We start from the raw sequence: 21898 nt of genomic DNA on the forward strand, positions 1-21898 counted from the left end.
CTAATAGAAAGAAACCAAGATATAAACTTTGTGTGTTATGCAGACGATACCAATTCACTAATTTTTGAAAAAAGCATAGACATACTACTGAGTGAAACTAAGAGGATTTATGAAGATAACATTCGGTGGTCTGAAAAGAATTGTCTGTTACTGAATCTCAACAAAACAGTCACAGTATTTTTGGGCGCTCCAAACAAAGAACACCTGTGTTATTCAAAAATACCGAAAAACAAATAACTTGTAGTCATGATGTGAAACTTTTGGGAGTAATTTTCAACAAACATCTGCAATGCGCAAGTCATACAAAACTATTGTCTGATAAGCTGAGAAATAGTTGCCACAGCATGAAGTTTATGAAGTATGGTATTCTGAATTGGGGAAACAGTGCCGGTATGTATCGGGTCATCATTCTTCAAAAATACCCAATTCGAATTATGTAAAGTATACTTTATAACTCTTGGTGTATAAACAGTTTACGGTTTATACAGTGTCACTATTAAAGTGAGCACCATATGGGAAACTTTTTTTCGAAAAGTTTCAATGAAGTTTAACTTCGGCACTTGTTTGTGCTTTAAAATTAACTTAAAATGATGCGGCCAACTGCGACCCACTGACGTTCAGTGTTTGTTAAATTCAACTTTTTTTTTGAAAAAAATTAAAAAAGTGCATTTCTAGATCGAATTTAACAAAGTTACTTGAAAAAGTTGTGTATACGGCAATTTCATATCCATATGCCAAATTTTATGCAATTAGGATGAAGTTAACGTTTTGCTAATTTTTGACAGATATCCCCTTTATTTTAAAAAACAAGTTCGGTTAATTGTCATCAATTCATGTATACATAACAAACTCATCATGGAGTTTAACTTTTCTGATACATTTTTTCTTATACGGACATTTTTAGAGAGAAATTAAAAATTTGCTACAGAAATTTTAACATGACTGGTGCAAAGTTTCAATCACTTGGCTATTTTCTTAAACAAACCTTTGATTTCGAAAAAGCAGAGGCATCTTAAAAAAAATGCAAATGATTTCGATAGAACTATTATTATTAGTATAAATTTTAAACAACAATAATATTATAGAAAATACAAATGGGTACAAAAAATTACTTATTGATCTAAATGAGGTTGTCAAACACTTATAGCCTACATTTCAGTATGTCGTCCTCCACGTTCAATACAAATTATGGTCCTTCTAGTGAAATCTGTAACTGCATTTTTAATAAATCGGGGATTTATATTTGCACAGCACTCGCGAATGGTATTTTCCAGATGTTGTATGTCGATAAATGGTCTACTTCGGTACACTTTTTGTTTCAGGTAATCCCACAAGAAAAATTCTAAAGGCGTCAAGTCGGGTGATTTAGGTGGCCAATAATGTTCCCAGTTACGTCCAATAACTTTGCCTCTGAACATTTGTTGAAGGGACTGTTTTACAGCAACCGTGAGATGTATTGGTGCGCCATCAAGCTGATACCATAGGTCGTATTCAATATTTAGGCATATTATCTAAAACTTCACTAACCTCGTTATTTAAAAGGTTGAGATAACCGACGGATGATAAATTTTACCTAAAGAAAAATGGCCCAATTATATGGTCGTTAAGTATCCCACACCATACATTTCATTTCAAAGGAATACTGATCACCACATTCAACTGTGAAATTGGGATTTTCTTGCGCCCACCATCGGCAATTTTGAGAACTTACCGATCCATTTGAAGAGAACGTTGCCTCATCTGTCCATAAAATTTTATACGGAAACTTTACATTTTCTTCTCTTTCTCCTTGAAACCAGAATGAAAACCCCAAACGGACATCAAAATCTCGTTCTTTTAATGTGTTAATAAATGTTGGCTTGTAAGGCCAAAATTTATTCTTTAATAAATTTTTTTTAACACTTTCTCTCTTGTAATCGGTATTTTTTTATAATATCGGTTATGCTCGTTTGCCTGTATTCAATAACTTTTAAACAAATGTTAAGTTGGGTCTCCTCATCATATTTACTTGGAGTGTGCTTTTTCTTAAATTGATTTGCTACGGATTCTGTTTCTCCGAATTTCGACATTATCCTTGACACAGTAGTATGTTGAACATTTTTTCCTGGATGCCGTTCATTAAAAATGTTAGCTACTTGTCGGTATGGTGAATTCTCACCACATTTTAAAACTATTTCTATTCTTTCCTGAAGAGACAACATTATTGCAACAATAACTGTTAAAAATTTGACAAGTAAATCAACAACTTGACACTACCATAGCATGCATTTTGTTCGTCAAGACCCACTTAAAAATTTTATTCAACGTGATTAAGCATCCTTACCGCCCTAGTTAGAGTTTATAAATAATCTGTAAATACTGAATATTAAAATTTTAATGTCATTTCAACTCTAGTAATTTTATTAATACTTATTGCAGTTTTTGAGTTGTGTCTGCTTTTTCAAAATTGAAGGTACTGACGTTTGTTTAAGAAAATAGCCAAGAGATTGAAACTTTGCACCAGTCGTGTTAAAATTTTTATAGCACATTTTTAATTTCTCTCTAAAAATGTCCGTATAAGTAAAAATTCATCAGAAAAGTTAAACTCCATGATGAGTTTGTTATGTATACATGAATTGATGGCAATTAACCGAACTTGTTTTTTAAAATAAAGGGGATATCTGTCAAAAATAAGCAAAACGTTAACTTTATCCTAGTTGCATAAAATTTGGCATATGGATATGAAATTGCCGTAGACACAACTTTTTCAAGTAACTTTTTGTTAAATTCGAACTAGAAATGCACTTTTTTAAATTTTTTCAAAAAGAAAGTTGAATTTGACAAACACTGAACGTCAGTGGCCGCATCATTTTAAGTTAAATTTAAAGCACAAACAAGTGCCGAAGTTAAACTTCATTGAAACTTTTCGAAAAAAAAGTTTCCCATATGCTGCGCACTTTAATGCAATAGATAACAATAACTGCTATAACACCCGATATAGAAATCTCTTGCAACCTGTACCAAAGAATTTTTTTGTATTGGTTTTAAGCTCTATAATATTCTTGACGATCATATAAAATCATCCCCCAATGTTCATATTTTCAAATCAAGGCTGAAAAAGATCCTACTTCGTAAGTGTTGTTATTCCATAGACGATTTCTTTTTATGAGAATTCTTTTTTATTTTTCAAACTGTATCATTGATGTTTTTAATATACATGTATAAGTAAATTTGTAATTGTTGACATGTTCTTGTTTAATGTAACGATGTAACTGAAATATTGACATTTTTAATCATGTATATCATTGAAATGATAAAATGAAGTATTATTATTATCAAAAATGAAAGATGGTGCGTCCCAACGGTACTCAGTTGCAAAGCCAAACTTTGAAATAGACTTCCAAATGAAGAATCGTTTTCCGTCTCTGTTTGTAGCTTTCACAGCAAACAAGCCAGCACGAATATGATCTGAAGAGATTGAAACATGGATGCCTGGTATTCGGTAATGTATGTATCGTTTTTGAGCTCTGGTATCCTCTAATTGCCTAGTGGCAAGTGTGGCTAGTGTGGTCAAAGTTTGCCTTTCCAACGCATCGCTGTTTATCGTTAATATTTACGATTTGGGTTTTCTGTCGATTCCACAGATGGCGTGGTCGTGGTCAACTTCACAGTTTTTTTCCAAGGACAGAAGAGTTCAAAATTTACATCCGTAATCTGGTCTATTACCATTCATCAGATCTATAACAGCGTCGGAACGCTTTTAAGCTCGTGTATTTTCAAGCATATTCAATTTCAAGACTATTAAATTTAAGAAGGATTTCTCTACAATCATTTTATCACAATTAAGGCTTTAATTTAACTTGCAATATTTGTATCTATGTATGTACGTATGTACGAGTATGTATATTAATTCAGGATGACTCTTGCAACAGAATTTTTAACCAGTTATCCTTAACTTATTGAGCTGATATTTGGATACACTCTTAGTTCGGATGACAATGCATAGTTAGCTTAGTAACGACATTCTACATCCAATATGGCAGAATAGTTTTTTCATGCACTCTTATGATACAAGTAGCAACTGAGAGGATTTGTTGAACAGAAAACGAAAAATAACATTACGTCACACTAAACCCAATATGGCGGATCACTTAAGATAGCAGACCAGTTTTTTTTTCTTTACCCCCAAGATATGGGTACCAAATGAAAGGATTCGCTAAAAAGAGTCACAACTCCATTCCCCCTCACAACCCCAACCTGGTTCCCATTACCGGCCTGCCCCTCCACAAAACCTTTACAACGTGTCACTAGCTGAGGAGTAGGCAGATTGAAACCTCTGTGTAATCATAGGTTCTTGAAAATGGCTTTAAAACTGTAGCCGAAATGTCGAACAACTAAAAATACTAGACGCGGTTCAACCCATTTTTACTCAAGTTTGTCCTGTAAGAAGAGTTGATTCCAATAATCGTACATTGAGTTCAAGTTAAATTAATTTCATTATCAATACACTGACCTGATGAAAATTATTAACACTATCCATGATAATTATACAATTTTCACAATGAATTTTCATTTAAAACGGGTTTCGCTAAACGCTTCATCAGTTAGACTGATACATCAAACTATTCTACAATGTCTTTTAAATAATAGTAGGTGGTTACAAAGCTCAATTAGATAAATGATTAATTCTGATAAAACAGGTAGATTTTGATAAAAAAGACAATTACAATAAAATATTAATTCTAGAAAAAAAAGTATTTTATTAATATGTTAGTAATAGCCATTTTATTCCAAAAGCTTTTTAGATAAATTATTAGTTCTGACAAAACAGGTATAGGTAATTGATTTTTCAAAATCTAACTATTTTGCCAAAATTATTCATTCATGGTCAGGTCGGTAGCCAGGCGATTCGACGTGAGTGCTTTGTTCACTCACTCGAATTGACTGCCGTGTTGGTCGGTGGTTCAAGCCCTAGTCTGAACGATCGATTTTCACTTGCTATCGTCCAACCCGTATTAGGAATCAACAGTTAAAAGGTAAGACCTCGTTAATCCTTAGCTCGCACAAGTTTCGACTTCTGAGGGTTGTCTTTCGTAAGGGTGCGACAGCTGGTTAACAAAAAAAACAGACAGAAACAGATCCAATTAATTTTTGGCATGAAATGCCAATAATTAACACATTTAAAAATTGCCTGTTTCTTTCTAAGTAATAGTGTTCTGTAATTTTTTTAATTAATCATTTGTCTAATTAAGTTTTGTAATTACCTTCTGTTATATAAAATACATTGAAGGATAATTTAATGTACCAGTCCAACTGATGAAGCTACCGTGTAGCGAATCGTGTCTTAAATAAAAAATTATTGCGAAAATTGTATAATTATCATGGATAAATTTTCACACTAAAAAAATAAACTCAACTTTGTATCATTCATTAATTATTTTATTTATTCCTTTAGTTTTGTTGTGTCATAACCCAAAACACAAACATTGAATAGAATTTGTGAAAAGCAATCAACATTAACAATATCTAAACTTCATTAATTAAATTATTTGTTGACTTCACTATTTTAATTTCGGATTATATCCATTTCTTTTCCTCACAACACACAATTGAAAGGTTTTCTTCACATTTAGAATGGTTTACATACCATTCTTGCTTTTGTTTTCAAATATCAAATTTAATATAAAAAGATTTTATGAATTTGTACTTGTACAACACAAAAGTTCTATATTTATAATCGAAAGTACATTGAGTTCAAGTTAAATCAGTCAAGTGATTGATAATATAATTGACACCTTTTCACAACCGCCCTTTATGAATATTCGCTCAATAGTCGCGTTACGTAATCACTACCTTCAATTCATTTTCAGAGGTCAAATCAAATTGATCCGATCAACTAATCCATAAACACAAACACTTACATTCAATCTATAGCAATGCGACACACTCAATGTTTTGGTAGACAAATTTCAGCTGACAGTGTTTTGTTCGGAGACCACTTCTCTGTTCGAAATCTCAGGCAGCTGAGGACTAACGGAAAAATCGATAGAACTCGACCTGTTTCCTCGCTCATTCATGGGAACTCCCCCTAGTATAGGGGAGAGAGGGCTGAAGTAGGCTAAAGTTGCGATTTGGTATTCATTGAAAACATAATAATTCTGAATCGAGGTCGATGAACCCTATCTCAGTATATTTAGGTCCAGAAGTAAGTTATCATATCTTCTCCTGTGAAGTATGAGTAATCATACAAATATTTCAACAGTGTCAACAAACTTTGCTTGAAGATAGGTATGGTACTTGTTTAGAATTCAAAAATTTTTCAATCTACCTACAAGAATCGTTCAAAAGTATGTGGATTATATTGTTCTCCAAATGAACAATTTTAGAATATTATAATAAGAAGGATGTCGAATCTAACTTCGAAGGTATAAGCCACTTTGACAATGTCTTCCATATTCTACAATTTGGCTCTTTATATCTTTTTTATTTATATTCCAGACTAGATGCACTACAATTGTACAATAATATGGCTGCCGATTTATAAAACTTATCTCATAAAAGAGCATTACCTGGAAAGAAGTAAAAAATTGCTCGTAGATATAAAATCAAGATATATTGCTTTTCCACTCACAGAATAATAACGCTGTAATTAAGAAGAAAAATAAAGACCACTTTCTCAATCAATGATAGATATTCATTTAATACGGCGTATTAGAAGTCCAGGGATTTCAATGTGGAGGAATAGAAATTAACGTAAAGTCAAAGCAAAATGACACTTAGGATATATTAAAGAAATAACCACTTCCTAAACGCTACTAACCAGAATTTTTGACAGCGATTACCGGATTACCTGAAAAATATATTATTGTTGGTTACTTTTGAAACAAAACTGTTGTGTCAATTGTCAAGTGTTGCATTGAGAAGAGTCATTACTTAAAAATTATTTTCTAAGTAGAAACTGTAAATACACTGATCATATATTTTCCAATTAATTAATCTTATACTAATTGAAATGAATATTGAAATTGCCGCTTCTTCTCAAGAGTCACTTTTAAGTTATGATGAACCAGAGGAAGATGAAAATACCAAAGGGCCCCAAACATTGAAGAAGGAAATTCGGTTCCTTAATAAAGGTGTGATTAAATCTATATTTTTCAAATTAGTGGAAAAATGGTTCCTGGTTCCATTGGCTTACGGCAAATGAAACTTCAGCTTAAGAAAATGAGAATTGAATATGATGAACGGAAACAATGTTAGTTTCAAAGTGAACTTGGTTAACGTTTACTAGGATTTTTACAAGTCTTTCTTGATATTTATCTAAAAAGATCTGTTTGAACCTATACATAAATGGAGTCAATGGATTCTGAAACTTCATAAGCGTAACATCGGTAATTATTTCTTTGCTTTGTAGTATTCTTTCTATATAAAAGGAACATAATAATCATTTTGTAAATTTTTCTGTTTTTTTGAAGTACTGTATTAGGCATAATAAGAAAATGTAATCAGTTTTACCATTGATACCAGGCTCCCGCCACCTACTATATCTCATGATAACCAGCAAGATAGCCAGACTAGCGATATCACTAGACTCATCCATTTGTAAGATGAATCGTGTTTTTGTAGACGTGTAGCAACGTCGCACTTGAAGTGACCAACGGATAATCCTCTTACCAACTCTGCAGAGGCGTACTAAAATAATATTTTTATTTATTTAAACACATAGGTAATTACGTAAAAATTGGAAATTGTTATAGTATACACGTCTACAAAAACACGATTCATCTTACAAATGGATGAGTCTAGTGATATCGCTAGTCTGGCTATCTTGCTGGTTATCATGAGATAATAGGGGAGCCCAAGCGGGGATTTCGGGATTTAGTAAAGCGCGGCAGATTAATATACAGGAGGATACCTTGTACCCGGTAAAATACCTCCACCAAATATGAGCCCCATATATAAGACCGCCTGTGAGGGATAAAGGATAAGATTAGTAAAAAAAAATTGATCGTCAGAAATTCTCGAACGCGTCAGATTAAGGTAGGGTGAGTTAATTACCTGATAAAAAGGGTATATTCCAGTAAACTGACAATTTGAGAGTGACGTAAAGAAAGGGGAGGGCAGCAAAGTTGTAAAAAAATAACGTCATTTCGACATTCTCGAGCGTAGCTAGTTTTATTTTATTTTGAAGGAAAATATTCAAGGATAACGAAAAATATATAATCTGACGATTTCAGCAAGCCGAAATAACCAAAATTCGTCGATAAAGTTTAATGCGTACAGCTGTGTGATACCTATATTTCCCTCTCCGAGTTTCTATTCCTCTATTCTCTATTCACTGTTTCTCTATCTATTACTCTCTCACTCCGTCCCCACTCTGAATTATGTTGCCATGACGCATCACAGCTGATCACAGAGACTCGTTCGTGATGAAGATGAAGATTAATTAATCAATTAATTGATGGATGTAGCCGTTACTACGTGGTAGGAAATCATAATGAAGAAAAGAGAAATTAAACTTTCTATGCTTTTTACCACTTTTATTCATAACTAACGTTACTGCAGTTCCGTCCTATAAGAACATTTTCAAACTTATACAATATATAAGTTTGAAAATGTCTTTATAGGACGAAACCGCAGTAACGTTAGTTACAAATAAAAGTGGTAAAAAACATAGAAAGTTTAATTTTTCTTTTCTTCATTAATTAATCGATTGATTATAAAAAATTAAGTTTTTTTGAGCATTTTTTAAAATTATTTTCTTACAAGTATTCTACTTAAAAAACACACACTTATTTATTTGCATGCTATTTCCTGAGCCCTTCAATTAATTGAGTTCGATGCATTAAAAAAAAAATTTTTTTAATATTTTTTTTGGCAGATTAAGCAAATCCCTCTAGATAATCGTCAGATTATGAGACAGCACTTCTAAAACATAAAGACGAACCATATATATCTTAATCTGACGCGCTTGGGTATTTCAAAATGGCGAATTTTTTTTGCACATTATAATAATGGCCGCGAGTTTGCGTCAGATCGAAATCGTCAGATTATTGAATGAGAGCTTTTTTTTGTTGCACTTAACACCCTCTTAGAAAATCTGACGCACTCGATTAAATTTTTTTCTTTTCACTTTTAACCCTTACGTACAACCACCCAAATCATGCAAACGATCAGATTAACATACCAACATTATTAAAAATACGTAGGACATTGATGCTATCAATATCTGACGCGCTCGAGTATGTCCATGCAACAGTATTTTTTTACATATTTGAAAATCTATAGCCGCTTCCCCCACCGATGAAAAGGTATATACTATACAGCGTGACTCACGGTCGATGGTAGGTTAGACGTTTCTGAAAAACGCAAAGCATGATTTTTCTGAAAATGTCACCTCTCACATTTCCTTACCTGTTCTATGGATCTAAAATATTTTCAGCATTGCGACGTTGCCACTTCTATAAAAAAGTCCTAGCAATTATATTTTTTAAATGGAACACCCCGTATATTAATACATTTTTGGAATCGCTCTAGTATTTTAATATGTTTTTGTTAATAATGTCCTATACCTACCTCTATCTGTTTTCGAGATGAAAAATAAATTGTGCTAAATATAGTTCAAAACATAGCCTTAATTGAAATTAGGTACATCAGTACTCTCAATTCATGAAAAGTTGACATTTTGATGATAGTTTGGACAAACTCGAAATATTCAAATAACACCAAGAAATCGACTCCATATTATACAGGGCGTGCTAAAATTACTATTATTTCCATTGTGCATAAAAGTAGTCGAAAGTTCATTTTTTCAAATGAAACCTCCCGTATATTACTCGATAAATTGAAAGATGGTGAAAAATGCTTCAAGATGATATACATGTCCCTATACCTAAATCGTCAAGTTTTCTTAATAAAGCCGTTTTTGTGGAAAAATAGTTATTCACGTTTTATCTACAAGTGTTGAAAGTGTCATTTTATTTTGTGAGTGGGGATTATTGCAAAACGAGCGTCAGCAAGTGGAGCAAACTCACGAGCAAAATAAAATCACTTTTAACAAATGTATCATACAAATTTTTTTGTATAACGTTACTGCTGATAATAAAAAAAATTATAGGGTCCATGGGATCTGAACACACGATCTTTGGATTACAAGGCATATGTTACAACTACATACGACAACTCACGTTATTTTAAGGAGGATTATTGGTTAGTCATGAAGGACTTTCTACAGTTGGACTGAATACTACTTCGTGATCGTCAGTAACTTCACAGGGATTTAATATTACCAATAGCACGAACTGCATGTGTGAACTTTTCTAAATGATTTTTTGGTGGGTGTTCTGATTGAAGTGTTTCTATCAAAGAGATTTTCAATAACAGTTGTACAAAAAATAATTTTTAAAGAATTTGATTTCTAGGTAGCCGTGGAAATATCAAGCTTATGACAGTTTGGTGACTTTTATAAGTAATTGATAAATGGTTATTGACGGTATTTCAAAAAATCGCCAAAAATTAATGCAAATATTGATTATTCAAAGGAAGTTCTTATGAAATTATTTATTATACACATGAACAAAGTGATCAAATCATTGTCAGAACGTGTAAAAAATTCAATCAAGTATCCTGAATTAACACCAATGAACGAAAGGAAGTTTGTAAGATTACAAAATAATTTCCTTAACTATGGCTCCATATTAAAAGCGCCTTCAACATTACCAAAACCTGTTACTTCAAATGAGGACAATACTGTTAACGTTTTGCCATATTTTTATGCATATCCAGAAGCTTCCATTCGCAGTGCAGAAAAAGATTTAGGTGTATCACATGCTTCAGTACAACGAATTTTTAAAAATCACGGAATGCATCCGTATGAATTTACCAAAATTCAAGCTCTAAAAGCAGAAGACTTCGAACGTAGAATGCATTTTTGTGAATCCCTTTCGATTCATACACAGAAATATCGGGAATTTTTGTTAAAAATAATTTGGAGTGACGAATCAAAATTTACGAGGGATGGTATTTTTGGGCTGATCATAATCCTCATGTTACAAAAGAAATTGGTTTTCAAGAAAAATTTGACCTGAATGTTTTCTGTATTCTGAAGAACAATAAAATTAGCTTTTTTATTTATGAAGACACACTGAATGCAGAGAGATATCTCCAAATATTAAGGACGACTGTAAACGATTTTCTTGAAAATTTGCTTCTAGAAGAATATAGGAATTCGTGGTTTCAACTGGACGGAGCGCCAGCTCATTCCACCCAGGAAGTTTCCAGGAAACTTGACGAACTCTTCGACGATCGTTGGTTTAGACGTTTAGGGCCGTGGGATTGGCCACCTAGATCACCCGATCTCACGCCACTTGACTTTCTTATGGGGTGTTTTAAAAGAAAGGGTATATAGTACTCCAGTGCCTTCCAAAGAAGAATTGCGACGGCGAATAGTACGGAGTATTGAAGGATCACTGTCACGAATAAAAAATAAAGCTCCTAATTGTAGTTTCAGCCATTGTATCCTGCATAGACAAGCACTTGCGATGAAACAAATGCAGAAAAATCTAAAATTAGTCATGGATGAAGCGGTAAAAATTAATTTTCTCAAATCGCGACCACTATAATCCCAATTGTTCTCATTATTGTGTGAAGATTATGGTAGCAAACATAAAAACACTGCCGCTCCATACAGAAGTGCGATGGCTGTCTCGGGGTAAAACTTTAACAAGGTTATTTGAACTTAGAGCAGATTTACGAATGTTTCTTTCAGACTGTATGATGAATCTTGTTTGTTCCAACTGTCTTTTATGACGGATATCTTTAAAAACTGAACGAATTGAATATATCATTGCAAGGTAAACAGACAGCAGTGTTCCAGGACTTTAACAAAATAACTGCCTTTAAAAGAAAATTAGATTTTTGGATTATTTGCGTTCGCGTTGGTAAGAAAGAAATAGAAAGCTTTACGTCACTCAGTGAGTTTGTTAGCGATAACGACTCAGAAATGTTTCAAGATGATGTATTTGAAGAATGGCTCTGAATATTATCCCGTTTCCAAAAACATATAAATAAAAAACAGTTTCATACCTCCCATATACTCAAAAGTAAGTAAATAAATCACTGTTACATTGTACTTTTATTATGCGCATTAATAGAGAATACACGTCTGAAAATTATTATTTTATTGTAGGGTTCGTCAAGTATTTCGCTTTCCAAAAGGGTTCCGTCAAAAAAAAAATTTGAGAACAGCTGATGTAAGTTATTCGTTGATTATTTGTGACATTTATAAAATTCTTATAAATTTACCCAATATATTTATTATTGCCATTGAAAATCACTGCAAAAATTCAATAAATAACCTAATATTGACCAAAAACATGTTTTATATTTAATATTTTAGAATCTTTCTTTTTACTTTATCTATATACAGCTCGGAATAACTTAATCAACACTAATAAAAGAACAATAAAAGTGATGAGTTTAATACGTTTAAACGCATATAGTAGATGATTGTTAGTTGACCTGAATGTGGTATAGGATCCTCACACCGTTTAGGCAGTTTTCTTGGGGTCATTTTAGATTTAAAAGTTAATTTTACGATATGTGTGAGATTCTGAATCGCAATCATCTGCTCGAACTTGATTCATCATCTGACGAGAAAGACGGCTTGTTAACGGAAAAAAATTCAAATTACAATTTCCATATCTCCTTGACTTGAAATGACAAATTAATCATCAAGACGAAACACTGTTGTAATGAGATATCTTGAGTTGACAACTCGACTTTTTTCATTGTGGTGTTCATAAAACAAGCACTCCAAGGGACTATTACTGCAAGGAAATGTTAGTAGGTATCAACGCAAGACCAAGGTAACGCAAAAATATGTATTTTGAGTAAAATTATCAATGTTAAAGTATTCACTAAAAGAACACATACATTTGCTAATACAATTTACGATTCTAAGTGTGATTTGACATTTCTTTGCTATTTATAGATCATCTGGGAAGTTGTGAATTTTCCGGAACAGTTGCACTGCCTCACAATATTTTTAAAATTAATTGGTTGTGATGAAGAGCTTGAATGAATATTACCATAAATTAATTAGGCAACTATTTTTTCAATTGTTTGTGCAATAATCAATGTTTTCTCTGACAAAATAATGTTCGAAGTTATTAATAAAAAAAATCCGTTGTTCAATTGTCAAATCAGTTAGTGTTTTAGTGAAGAAGGTACACTGACCTTTGAATTTTCAAATTTGAAAAATTGAGATTTCAACTTATGGTTACTCATTATTAAGTTATTTTACAGTACTTACCAAAAGTAACAAATAATTGTATGACTGAATCTATTGAAAACATTTTCTCTGTCGCGTCGAGAGACAGCTCTTTTGTTTTGGTGAGAGAAAAGTGTTTTTAATAGATTAACTTCACGCCAGCGGTTCCCTAGTTCTACTTATCAAATACTATAAGTGCTCGAACAGATCGATTAATATATCTATTTTTAGTATCGGGCACCTAACTCTCAGCTCTCACGTAACGGATGATAATCACAACTTGGCAAAGTACCCCTTGTCTTAACTTGATCGATGGAGTTTTGAATATTGAATACAACAAAAAAGGTTCAAATAAATCAGTTGATTATTAATGGAGATATTCATCAAAATGTAACCAAATAAGAGTGCAGATATTCAAGATTGCATTATCGAAACTACCACAGCATTGCAACTTTTTTATTACCTGCCAAATACAATTTAGTAGATTAATTGTGGAAACATGCAGCCTAAATTACCATCGGCAGTAACATTATCACTAAAAAGTTAAAATATTGCCTTCGCACATTTCATTTCATGCAGCATGAATTGATTCAACATTACATTAAGAATGGGTCAAGTTTCAACTTCTTAATGGTAATGTTAATTTTTTGACCTTTTGCGTATTCTTCTGCACACATTTCAATGTAATCTTATGTTCTGTCGTTCTGTGTCATCTCTGTCAGACATAGTTGTTAATGTTAAATAACAATTGAATAAAATGATGTCTTATAGATGTATATAGGTATAGGTTTTGGTATGGTATTCAATAAGTCTATTTTTCAAAAATTTGGGCATTGTCCCGTCGTTAATGAACAGGAATTCAAACATTTGATTTGGTTTAATGATTTTCCAGTATAGCCGATATTTATTAATTTATTAAGACATTGGTTATATAGATCAATCCAAAAATAAAATACTCAAACTTTTTGTCAATCTCTATGGTATAGTTTTGGGAGCAAAAAACTTTAATTTCGTAAATGAAGTTTTTTATGGTTTTGAAAATTGATCTTTTTGTATTTTTTTCACGATCAACACAGAAAATGTCATATTCTGTACTATTATTCAAACCAGAAAGTTGTAAATTCCGTACATATACACTAAACTGTGTGGAACATTATTACACATTGCGGTACTGCCAATGAAAATGTTTACAGCTAGAATTAGCTGTTATGTTGTCAAATATGTAGTTTAAAGTTGAATGAATATATTTGATCGTAAATAAGTATAGTTCGTATAAATAGCCTATTCCAAAACTAGTTTGATTCTGGCACGAGCGAATGCGAGTGCCACATTTACACATCCTGTGGAATAGGTTACTTTCTATGTCTATTGCACAATATACTATTTTGGCTTTCTACTTCTTCAACTTAGAAAAATCAACTAATGTCAAACAAAACTCCGTTAAGGGTCTTCATCCCTGAAAAAAAAGGAGTCAGAAACGATTTTTCTTATTCTGATTGAGGAAAGATTGTATGAGTGTATAAAGGAAAAATAATAAAAAAAATATTTTTTGAATATTAGATGAATAAAAAGTATTTTCTCTCTCATTTTTGAGCATTTTTCTTCAATTCCACCATCAAAACTAACGAATATTTTGGTGTTATTCCATTTCGGTATTGAAGCCTATCATTTTCTCAGTTAAACGACTTTCTCATTTTTCTTTTTAATGTTTCCTTTATTTTGTTATTAATTTAATAAGAATGTGTTATTTATACGAATTTGATTTCCTTGCATTATACCTTTCGAAATGGGAAATATCAAATTTTATCAAAGTCAACTAATAAAGTTTTGTTTCAGCCGTCGACTAGTGAAAACTAATTATTACTTTTGAATCTGGAGTCAGAATAGTAGATGAATTTCTTTTAAATGACACGCCCGTCAGGTAGCTCCTCCCACACGTCTGGTGAGGGAGAGAGAGAGTATCATAGAGCCATTGTAAAATGTAGCACAGGGTCGGATTGGGAATAGAAAAAGATAAAAGTTATTCTGACCGAACGAAAGATTGAAATATCAAAATTTCTACAATAACCAGATAGTTTTCAACTTACCTATCTGTATGTTTGCGTGTGTACACGTTTGTATCAAATCTTGCAAGTCTAATATCTTCCAATTGGCTTGAAATTTTACAGATATTCATTACTAGGGACAAAACTTCATGATATTTTCATATTAAGAAACAATTAGATGGAGGCTCTAGAATGTTGGACTAATTTCGTTATTTTTGATTTGATTACAATCAAATCAAAAACACTGTTGTATTTCATTTATTTTCAACAGTTGCATACACATCAGCGGAATTGAATTATTCACGATTGGTATTGACTTATATTGTCTAACCCTTTATATGGAATCAGACATATTATTTAAACTGTGGACCTTTTCTGCAAAATATTATATTCAAATCATTCAATTTCAAAAATATATCTGGCAGTATGAATTAATTTTGAGGAAAAATATGAGTAATTTACCCCGGAGAGCCCTAGATAAATTATTTTTGAGGATCCGACTATGAATCATAAAATCTTTTTGTCATTTCGAACTAATGCTGAAAATTGATATTGTGAAAGGACCCTTACTTGAAAGACAAAATCTGATACTTGATTTCTCAATTTTTTATTCATAAAAATCATCTGATTTTCTGAACACCCTGCTCATAAATTTTGAACAGAACATGACTATAAATCACAAAATAAACCATAGCCATCTTTATGCTGCCATTTTGAATTCTTGAAATTTGATGAAAAACTCATTATCTTCAACCTCAAAATACCAGTGTTATATACAGGGTGTTCCTCAAACACATGCTAATATTTAAGGAGGTAATTCTTAGACCCATTTTAAGGGAAAAACGTCCTATGGACGTATGTCCTAAACGCCTTAAATTTTGAGATACAGGGTGGCGAAGTTTTCAAAAATAATCAGTTTTTCAATAATAACTGAGATAATTTTGTAGACATCTTTGGCATATTTGGTACATATGTTCCATGCCTCAAGGCGCATTTTCTGATGTACAATTTTCTTAATTTTATCTGCCAGTGGCGTACGTACGAGTTTTGAAATGTATATTTTTGGCGAAAAAAATACTACGCCACTTATCTTGAATTAAAAATTATTTTTAAAATCTCTATACATTTTTGAGCACATTCAATTTATTGGTTTTTCTTTGTCCGACGCATGCTTTTCGCTCAAAAAATTAAAAATCGCTTTACTTAAGGATAAATTCCTTAAAAATCTGATACGGTATCGTGCATCGACTGAAAGCAAACCAAAAGATCAGATTTGTTGCAAAATAATTGAGGATCTAAAAGGTATTTGTTTGTTGTCAGATGCACTGTTCTCAATTAAAATTACGTCATAACGCAACACCGCTTAATAATTTTTAAAAATATAAATTTAGTTATCCTGGAATAAATGACGTGTAGCAGAATTTATTTACTGCATCTCTTGGAAACATGGAGTTTGTCGATATGTGATTTCTTTCAAAGATTAAAAGCAGAAAAAAACAGCGTACCCACCATAGCAATAAAAAACGAATTCTCTGTATGTACAAACGTCATTAGCTAATATTGATGTTGATTTAACCCTTCAAGACCGAAGTTTTTTACTTTTAATTTTTAGGACATTTTCATAAGATTAAGGCTGCAATGTCTCATTTATAGGTAACATTTGACAAATTTTTGCAAAAAATACCAAAGTTTTGTTGAAAAAAACCGTTACCGTATGGTAACGCTAGGCTTTTGGGTAGACAATTCATTCAAAATACAAAACATACAAAAATCACTTTATTTAAAGGTATACAATACATAGACTACTTGGTGTGAAAAATATAAAAACAAGGAATACAAAGACCCAAATCACACTTACTGCACATTGTTCTTATGCTGGATATGCAGCCTTCTCCTGCACACCTTCTCTTTTTCTTTGCAGGAATTTCAATAACTGGGTGATTTATTCCATCATATCTGATATCATCTGAAATCCTGTTCAAAGATAGACTCAATTTTGAGGTTTTAGGTCTTCCCCCAGGTTTAGGAGCGCTTCCATAACTTTGTAAATAGCCGGTTGCAATTTCTCTCCGAAACTCAAGTTGAGTTAGTTTTCCACCTGATTTCTTATGGATTTGCCATGCATTTGTGACCGCTGCATCAATAAGCCAAGTAAAAATTGGCCACCACCACTTTTTGCTTCTAATGCCTATTCTGTACCTTGACAGGTTTTCATCCATCAAGTCCGTTCCACCCATATGCGAATTATATTCACCTATTAGGTTTGGACGTGATACTTGGATTATCTTTTTTTCCGCTTGGCTATAACGTGTTACTTGCGACACTGGTAAAATACCATGGCAAGTCGATGCACAATGTATTGTCGGCACAATGTATACAGCGCATAATTTGCACAAAACGATCTCTCCTCATAGCTCCGCTAACCATGGAATTGTTGACGTCAGCCTGCGATTCCCAATAAAACCTTTTTCCTGGAAGTACCGAGTATCCACTTATCAGAAGTATTGATAGAAAACATTTTATTTCTCCTATGGAAATTTTTGGATCTGGCATATTTTTGAATAGTGCATACTTAGACGACTCTTCAATCAGAAATCTCAGTATTTCATCGTCCAAAAAGAGCTCTAACGTGGAGACAGTTCCTTATATTTTCCAAAATTAGGAGCAGGAAAGTCTCTCGTTTGTGATATAAGATCACCGTGTACCCAATTGCTTTTTGTTTTAGGTTCCGAGGGCTTTGGTTTCGTACATTTTTCAACGTGAATAATGTCCTCTTCTACATTATTTTTATTTGCAAACTTCACTTCAGCTCGTGCTCGCAGCTGTCTACCCGATAGATTATCAATGGTACCTCCACAATCCTCATCACCGGAATATTCATCCGTTAACACGTTTGGTTCAGGTGGTTCAATATAAATAGCATCAATATCTTCAGAGTATGCTATTTCTAAGGCTTCTTGTAACGTGAATCCATGCCTGAAACAAAATTTTCAATAAGAACATTTTGGTCAAAAGTTGACATTATATTGACCTGGCGTTACCGTACGGTAACACCATACAAAACATCCCCCTAGCGACAAAAATTTACTACAAGATATTAAAAAGTATACACATGTATGTTTTCTAATCAATATATAAAAAAAATATAGACTTAGTTATGACATTATATGAATATTAAGTAAAAAAAACGTACTTACTCAAATTTTATGTCGTCCATTATGGTGAAAGAAACTCTTCTATCACAAAAAACGCCCGTATACACAAACAACGCAAACACAATTGTGAAACTAACCTGTTCAATATGTTTGATCATATGTTGAGAAGACACCTACAGTGCCATCTGACTTTAAGGGGCGAAACTTGAAAAATAAATGATCTTGGAAATATCTGTATTCTCCGTTACTATACGGTAACGCCAGGCTTTGATGGGTTAAAGTAAGGTGTTGGTGTTAAAAATTGTCACAGGGCGTCTTGATTAATTTTGAAGTGTTATTGAAATTATTTTGGTAGTCCGCTGTTTTTCTGAATATCAGTAAATATGGTAAATTATACGAATGCGGAAATGGCGCAAATGCATTACTTATATGGCCTTGCCGATGGTAATGCAACAGAAGCCAGGCGCATTTATCAGGAAAGATATCCTAATCGTGCCTTACCAGATAGCCAAACCTTTTCAAATATTAATCGTCGACTTGGGGAAACTGGTAGTTTCAAGAAAGGGACTCCGGAAGGTAGACCTCGTGTAGTAAGAACTCCTGAAATTGAGGAAGCGGTGCTGCAAGAAATTGAGGAACATCCTGAGACGAGTACGAGAAAGATCGCTAGAACTCTGGATATTTGTCATCAAATTGTTTGGCGTATTTTGGTTGATTTTTTGTTATACCCATACCATATTTCAAGAGTGCAGGCATTACTCCCCAGAGATTTTCCACAGCGTGTGAACTTCAGTCAGTGGTATCTACAAAGTGGTATCTAAATCCGCAGTTTGAGACACAAATTTTGTTCACAGACGAAGCAAATTTTTCTCGGAATGCCATTCAAATTTTTCATAACAATCATATGTGGGCTGAAGAAAATCCCCATGCAATAACCGAAACCCATTTCCAACACCAATTTTCGGTTAATGTATGGGCAGGAATTATAGGTGATCATCTAATAGGCCCATTTTTTCTACCAGGACGCCTTGATGGTCGTTCTTATTTACACTTTCTCGAAGAAGACTTACCTGGGTTATTGGAAGATGTGCCACTTGCGTTGAGGAATCGAATATGGTACATGCACGATGGCGCCCCTGCTCATTTCAGTGTAATTGTCCGAAACCATTTAAACACAGTTTATCCTAATCGTTGGATAGGTCGCGGAGGACCTCAGCAATGGCCAGCAAGATCCCCCGATCTCAACAGTTTAGATTTTTTTTATGGGGTCACCTTAAAACTCTTGTGTATAAAACTCCCGTTAATACTTTAGAAGATTTAAGAGAGCGAATAGTTGCCTCGTGTGAAACTATACGAAATACGCCGGGAATATTTGAACTGGTGCGTAATTCCATGCGTAGAAGGGCAGAAGCCTGCATACTAAGTGCAGATGGCCACTTCCAAAAATTTTTATAATCAGTTTTGGTATTATTAATAATTAACAAATTTGTGCTATTCGTTTAGACTTACTGTCACAAAATAAAATAAAACTCGTTTTTGTGAAAAATTTATTTTTTTGCAGATTATGTTTTCAAATATTATTAGGGAATTGGTAATGCGTTATGAAGCAATTTTCAGATTCTCATTCATTTTAGAATTGATCTAATTTCTTAATTTGCTTTCTGTCAATTTTTATTTTTTTGAGTGAAAATCATGCGTCGAACAAAGAAATACCAGTAGATCAAATTTTCTCAAAAATAAATGAGGATTTTAAAAATGATTTTATTTTGAAAAGAAAGCATTGGCGTAGTACTTTTTCCCCAAAAATATTCAATGCGAAACCCGTAGGGATGCCACTGTTTGAAAAAATACAAATTTGTGTACATCAGAAAATGCGCCTTGAGGCATGGAATATATGTACCAAATATGCCAAAGATGTCTACAAAATTATCTCAATTATTATTAAAAAACTGATTATTTTTGAAAACTTTGCCACCCTGTATCTCAAAAGTTAAGGCGTTTAGGATATACGTCCATAGGAAGTTTTTTTCTTAAAATGGGTCTAAGAATTACCTCCTTAAATATTAGCATGTGTTTAAGGAACACCCTGTATAATTTGACAATTAATAACAAAACTCGTTTGCCATCTCGAATTTCTGAATTCCAACAGAAAAATAACTATCTTCGAACCTTAAAGCCAGTCTTCCATAGGGCCCGACCAGATATCACAAAACTAGTCCGCCCTCTTGAATTTCCGAAATTCAATAGAAAAAAATCACGCCTAGAGACTACAAAATACCAATTTTAAATCGAATCGGTCCATAATCACAATACTCGTCAGACATCTTGAAGCCGCCTTCTTGAATTCATTAATTTTAACTAAAGATTCATAATGTGCGACCACGAAAACCCCATTGTATTAAATATGAATCGGATAACACAACTTTTCCGTCACCTTGAATTCATTAATTTTGACAATACATTTATACTCTACGAGCCCAAAAAAATCCACATACTAATTTCAAATCGATTCGGACCATAATCACATATCTCGTTCGATATCTTGGAACTGTCATCTTGAATTCGTTAAGTTTGACAAAAGATTCATAATCTCTGACCCCGAAAACTTCCTTATAGCAAGTCAAATCGGGCCCTAATCACAAATCTCGTCCGCATCTTGAATTTATCAATGTTGATAAAAGATTCATAATTTTCAAATAATCTGCAATTTTCGTGCAAACTTTGAGATCAACACGAAAACGAACATGTTTTTATCTAAAATGTAATTTGGAAGAACGAACACGTCGGCGAATAAAGTTCGGCCCTGGAATGCCCCGGCCTGGTCAAGTTAGAATTAGGGAGGAGTTTGTATTTATTTCATCGGGCGAAATCGCACTGCCATCTGGCGGTATACGTTTTCGTAACTAAAGGCTAAAGACACTTAAGAACATTCATAAATATTTCTTTCAGATACAAACTGGAAGATAATATATATCTGAAACAACTACTTCTTCTGCAGATATTGAATTACTCTGAAATAATTTTTTCCGTCGTAAAATTGAACAGACATTGTATATTTACAAATGAACTACACATTAGCAAAAAGATAATCCGGGCTGGTAGGACGCAAACAACGCACAATACACAGTTCGGATTTTCTTTTCTCTAAAAGTGGCTCCGACCATGAAAGCAATGTTTTTATATTGAACAACACATTATTTCAATACGTAGAGAAGTTTTGATACAAAAAATATTCTTATTTAATACAACATCAGTATTGTCGGATATCTAACAATTTGGAAACATTTTCCAGATTTCCCGTAGTTTATTTACGTAATTCACGTTATACACTTTTGCACGAATAAAAAGTAAACTATTTGGACGATTTTGTTAAATTAATCGATTGGTTACTGTATATTTTCTTAACCTTCAACCTTCAATTTAACTTCATGTTAATACTTCTTTCCTATAGG

General features: G+C 32.9%; 2 protein-coding genes and 1 long non-coding RNA gene across 4 annotated transcripts in view; 1 reads left to right on the forward strand and 2 right to left on the reverse strand.

The window, feature by feature from the left end:
• LOC111503797 (tripartite motif-containing protein 2) overlaps positions 1 to 21898 on the reverse strand; it is a 117127-nt gene that overhangs the window by 90453 nt on the left and 4776 nt on the right. The gene's annotated exons all lie outside the window — the stretch shown is intronic.
• The window catches only part of LOC141480469 (uncharacterized), a 29042-nt gene that overhangs the window by 3484 nt on the left and 3660 nt on the right, over positions 1 to 21898 (forward strand). The window lies entirely within an intron of this gene.
• LOC141480467 (uncharacterized) lies at positions 17053 to 18719 on the reverse strand. Its single transcript, XM_074170474.1, has 2 exons — positions 18489 to 18719; positions 17053 to 18267 (listed from the first exon to the last, which is right to left on the reverse strand). Exons 1-2 carry the CDS (start codon positions 18602 to 18604, stop codon positions 17916 to 17918), a joined length of 468 nt encoding a protein of 155 aa, XP_074026575.1. The 5' UTR covers positions 18605 to 18719; the 3' UTR covers positions 17053 to 17915.

This window comes from Leptinotarsa decemlineata, unplaced genomic scaffold, assembly GCF_025532065.1.
Source record: "Leptinotarsa decemlineata unplaced genomic scaffold, Ldec_3_MD MMD2_P_RNA_scaffold_9, whole genome shotgun sequence".
Taxonomy (NCBI): Eukaryota; Metazoa; Arthropoda; class Insecta; order Coleoptera; family Chrysomelidae; genus Leptinotarsa; species Leptinotarsa decemlineata.

Bases quoted from the DNA above. Each gene is read 5' to 3' on its own strand.
- LOC141480467 (XM_074170474.1), bottom strand. From the start codon at position 18,604: ATGATCAAACATATTGAACAGGTTAGTTTCACAATTGTGTTTGCGTTG. The intron at 18,268-18,488 runs GTAAGTACGTTT...ATTTTGTTTCAG, and splicing joins ATGGACGACATAAAATTTGA to GCATGGATTCACGTTACAAG.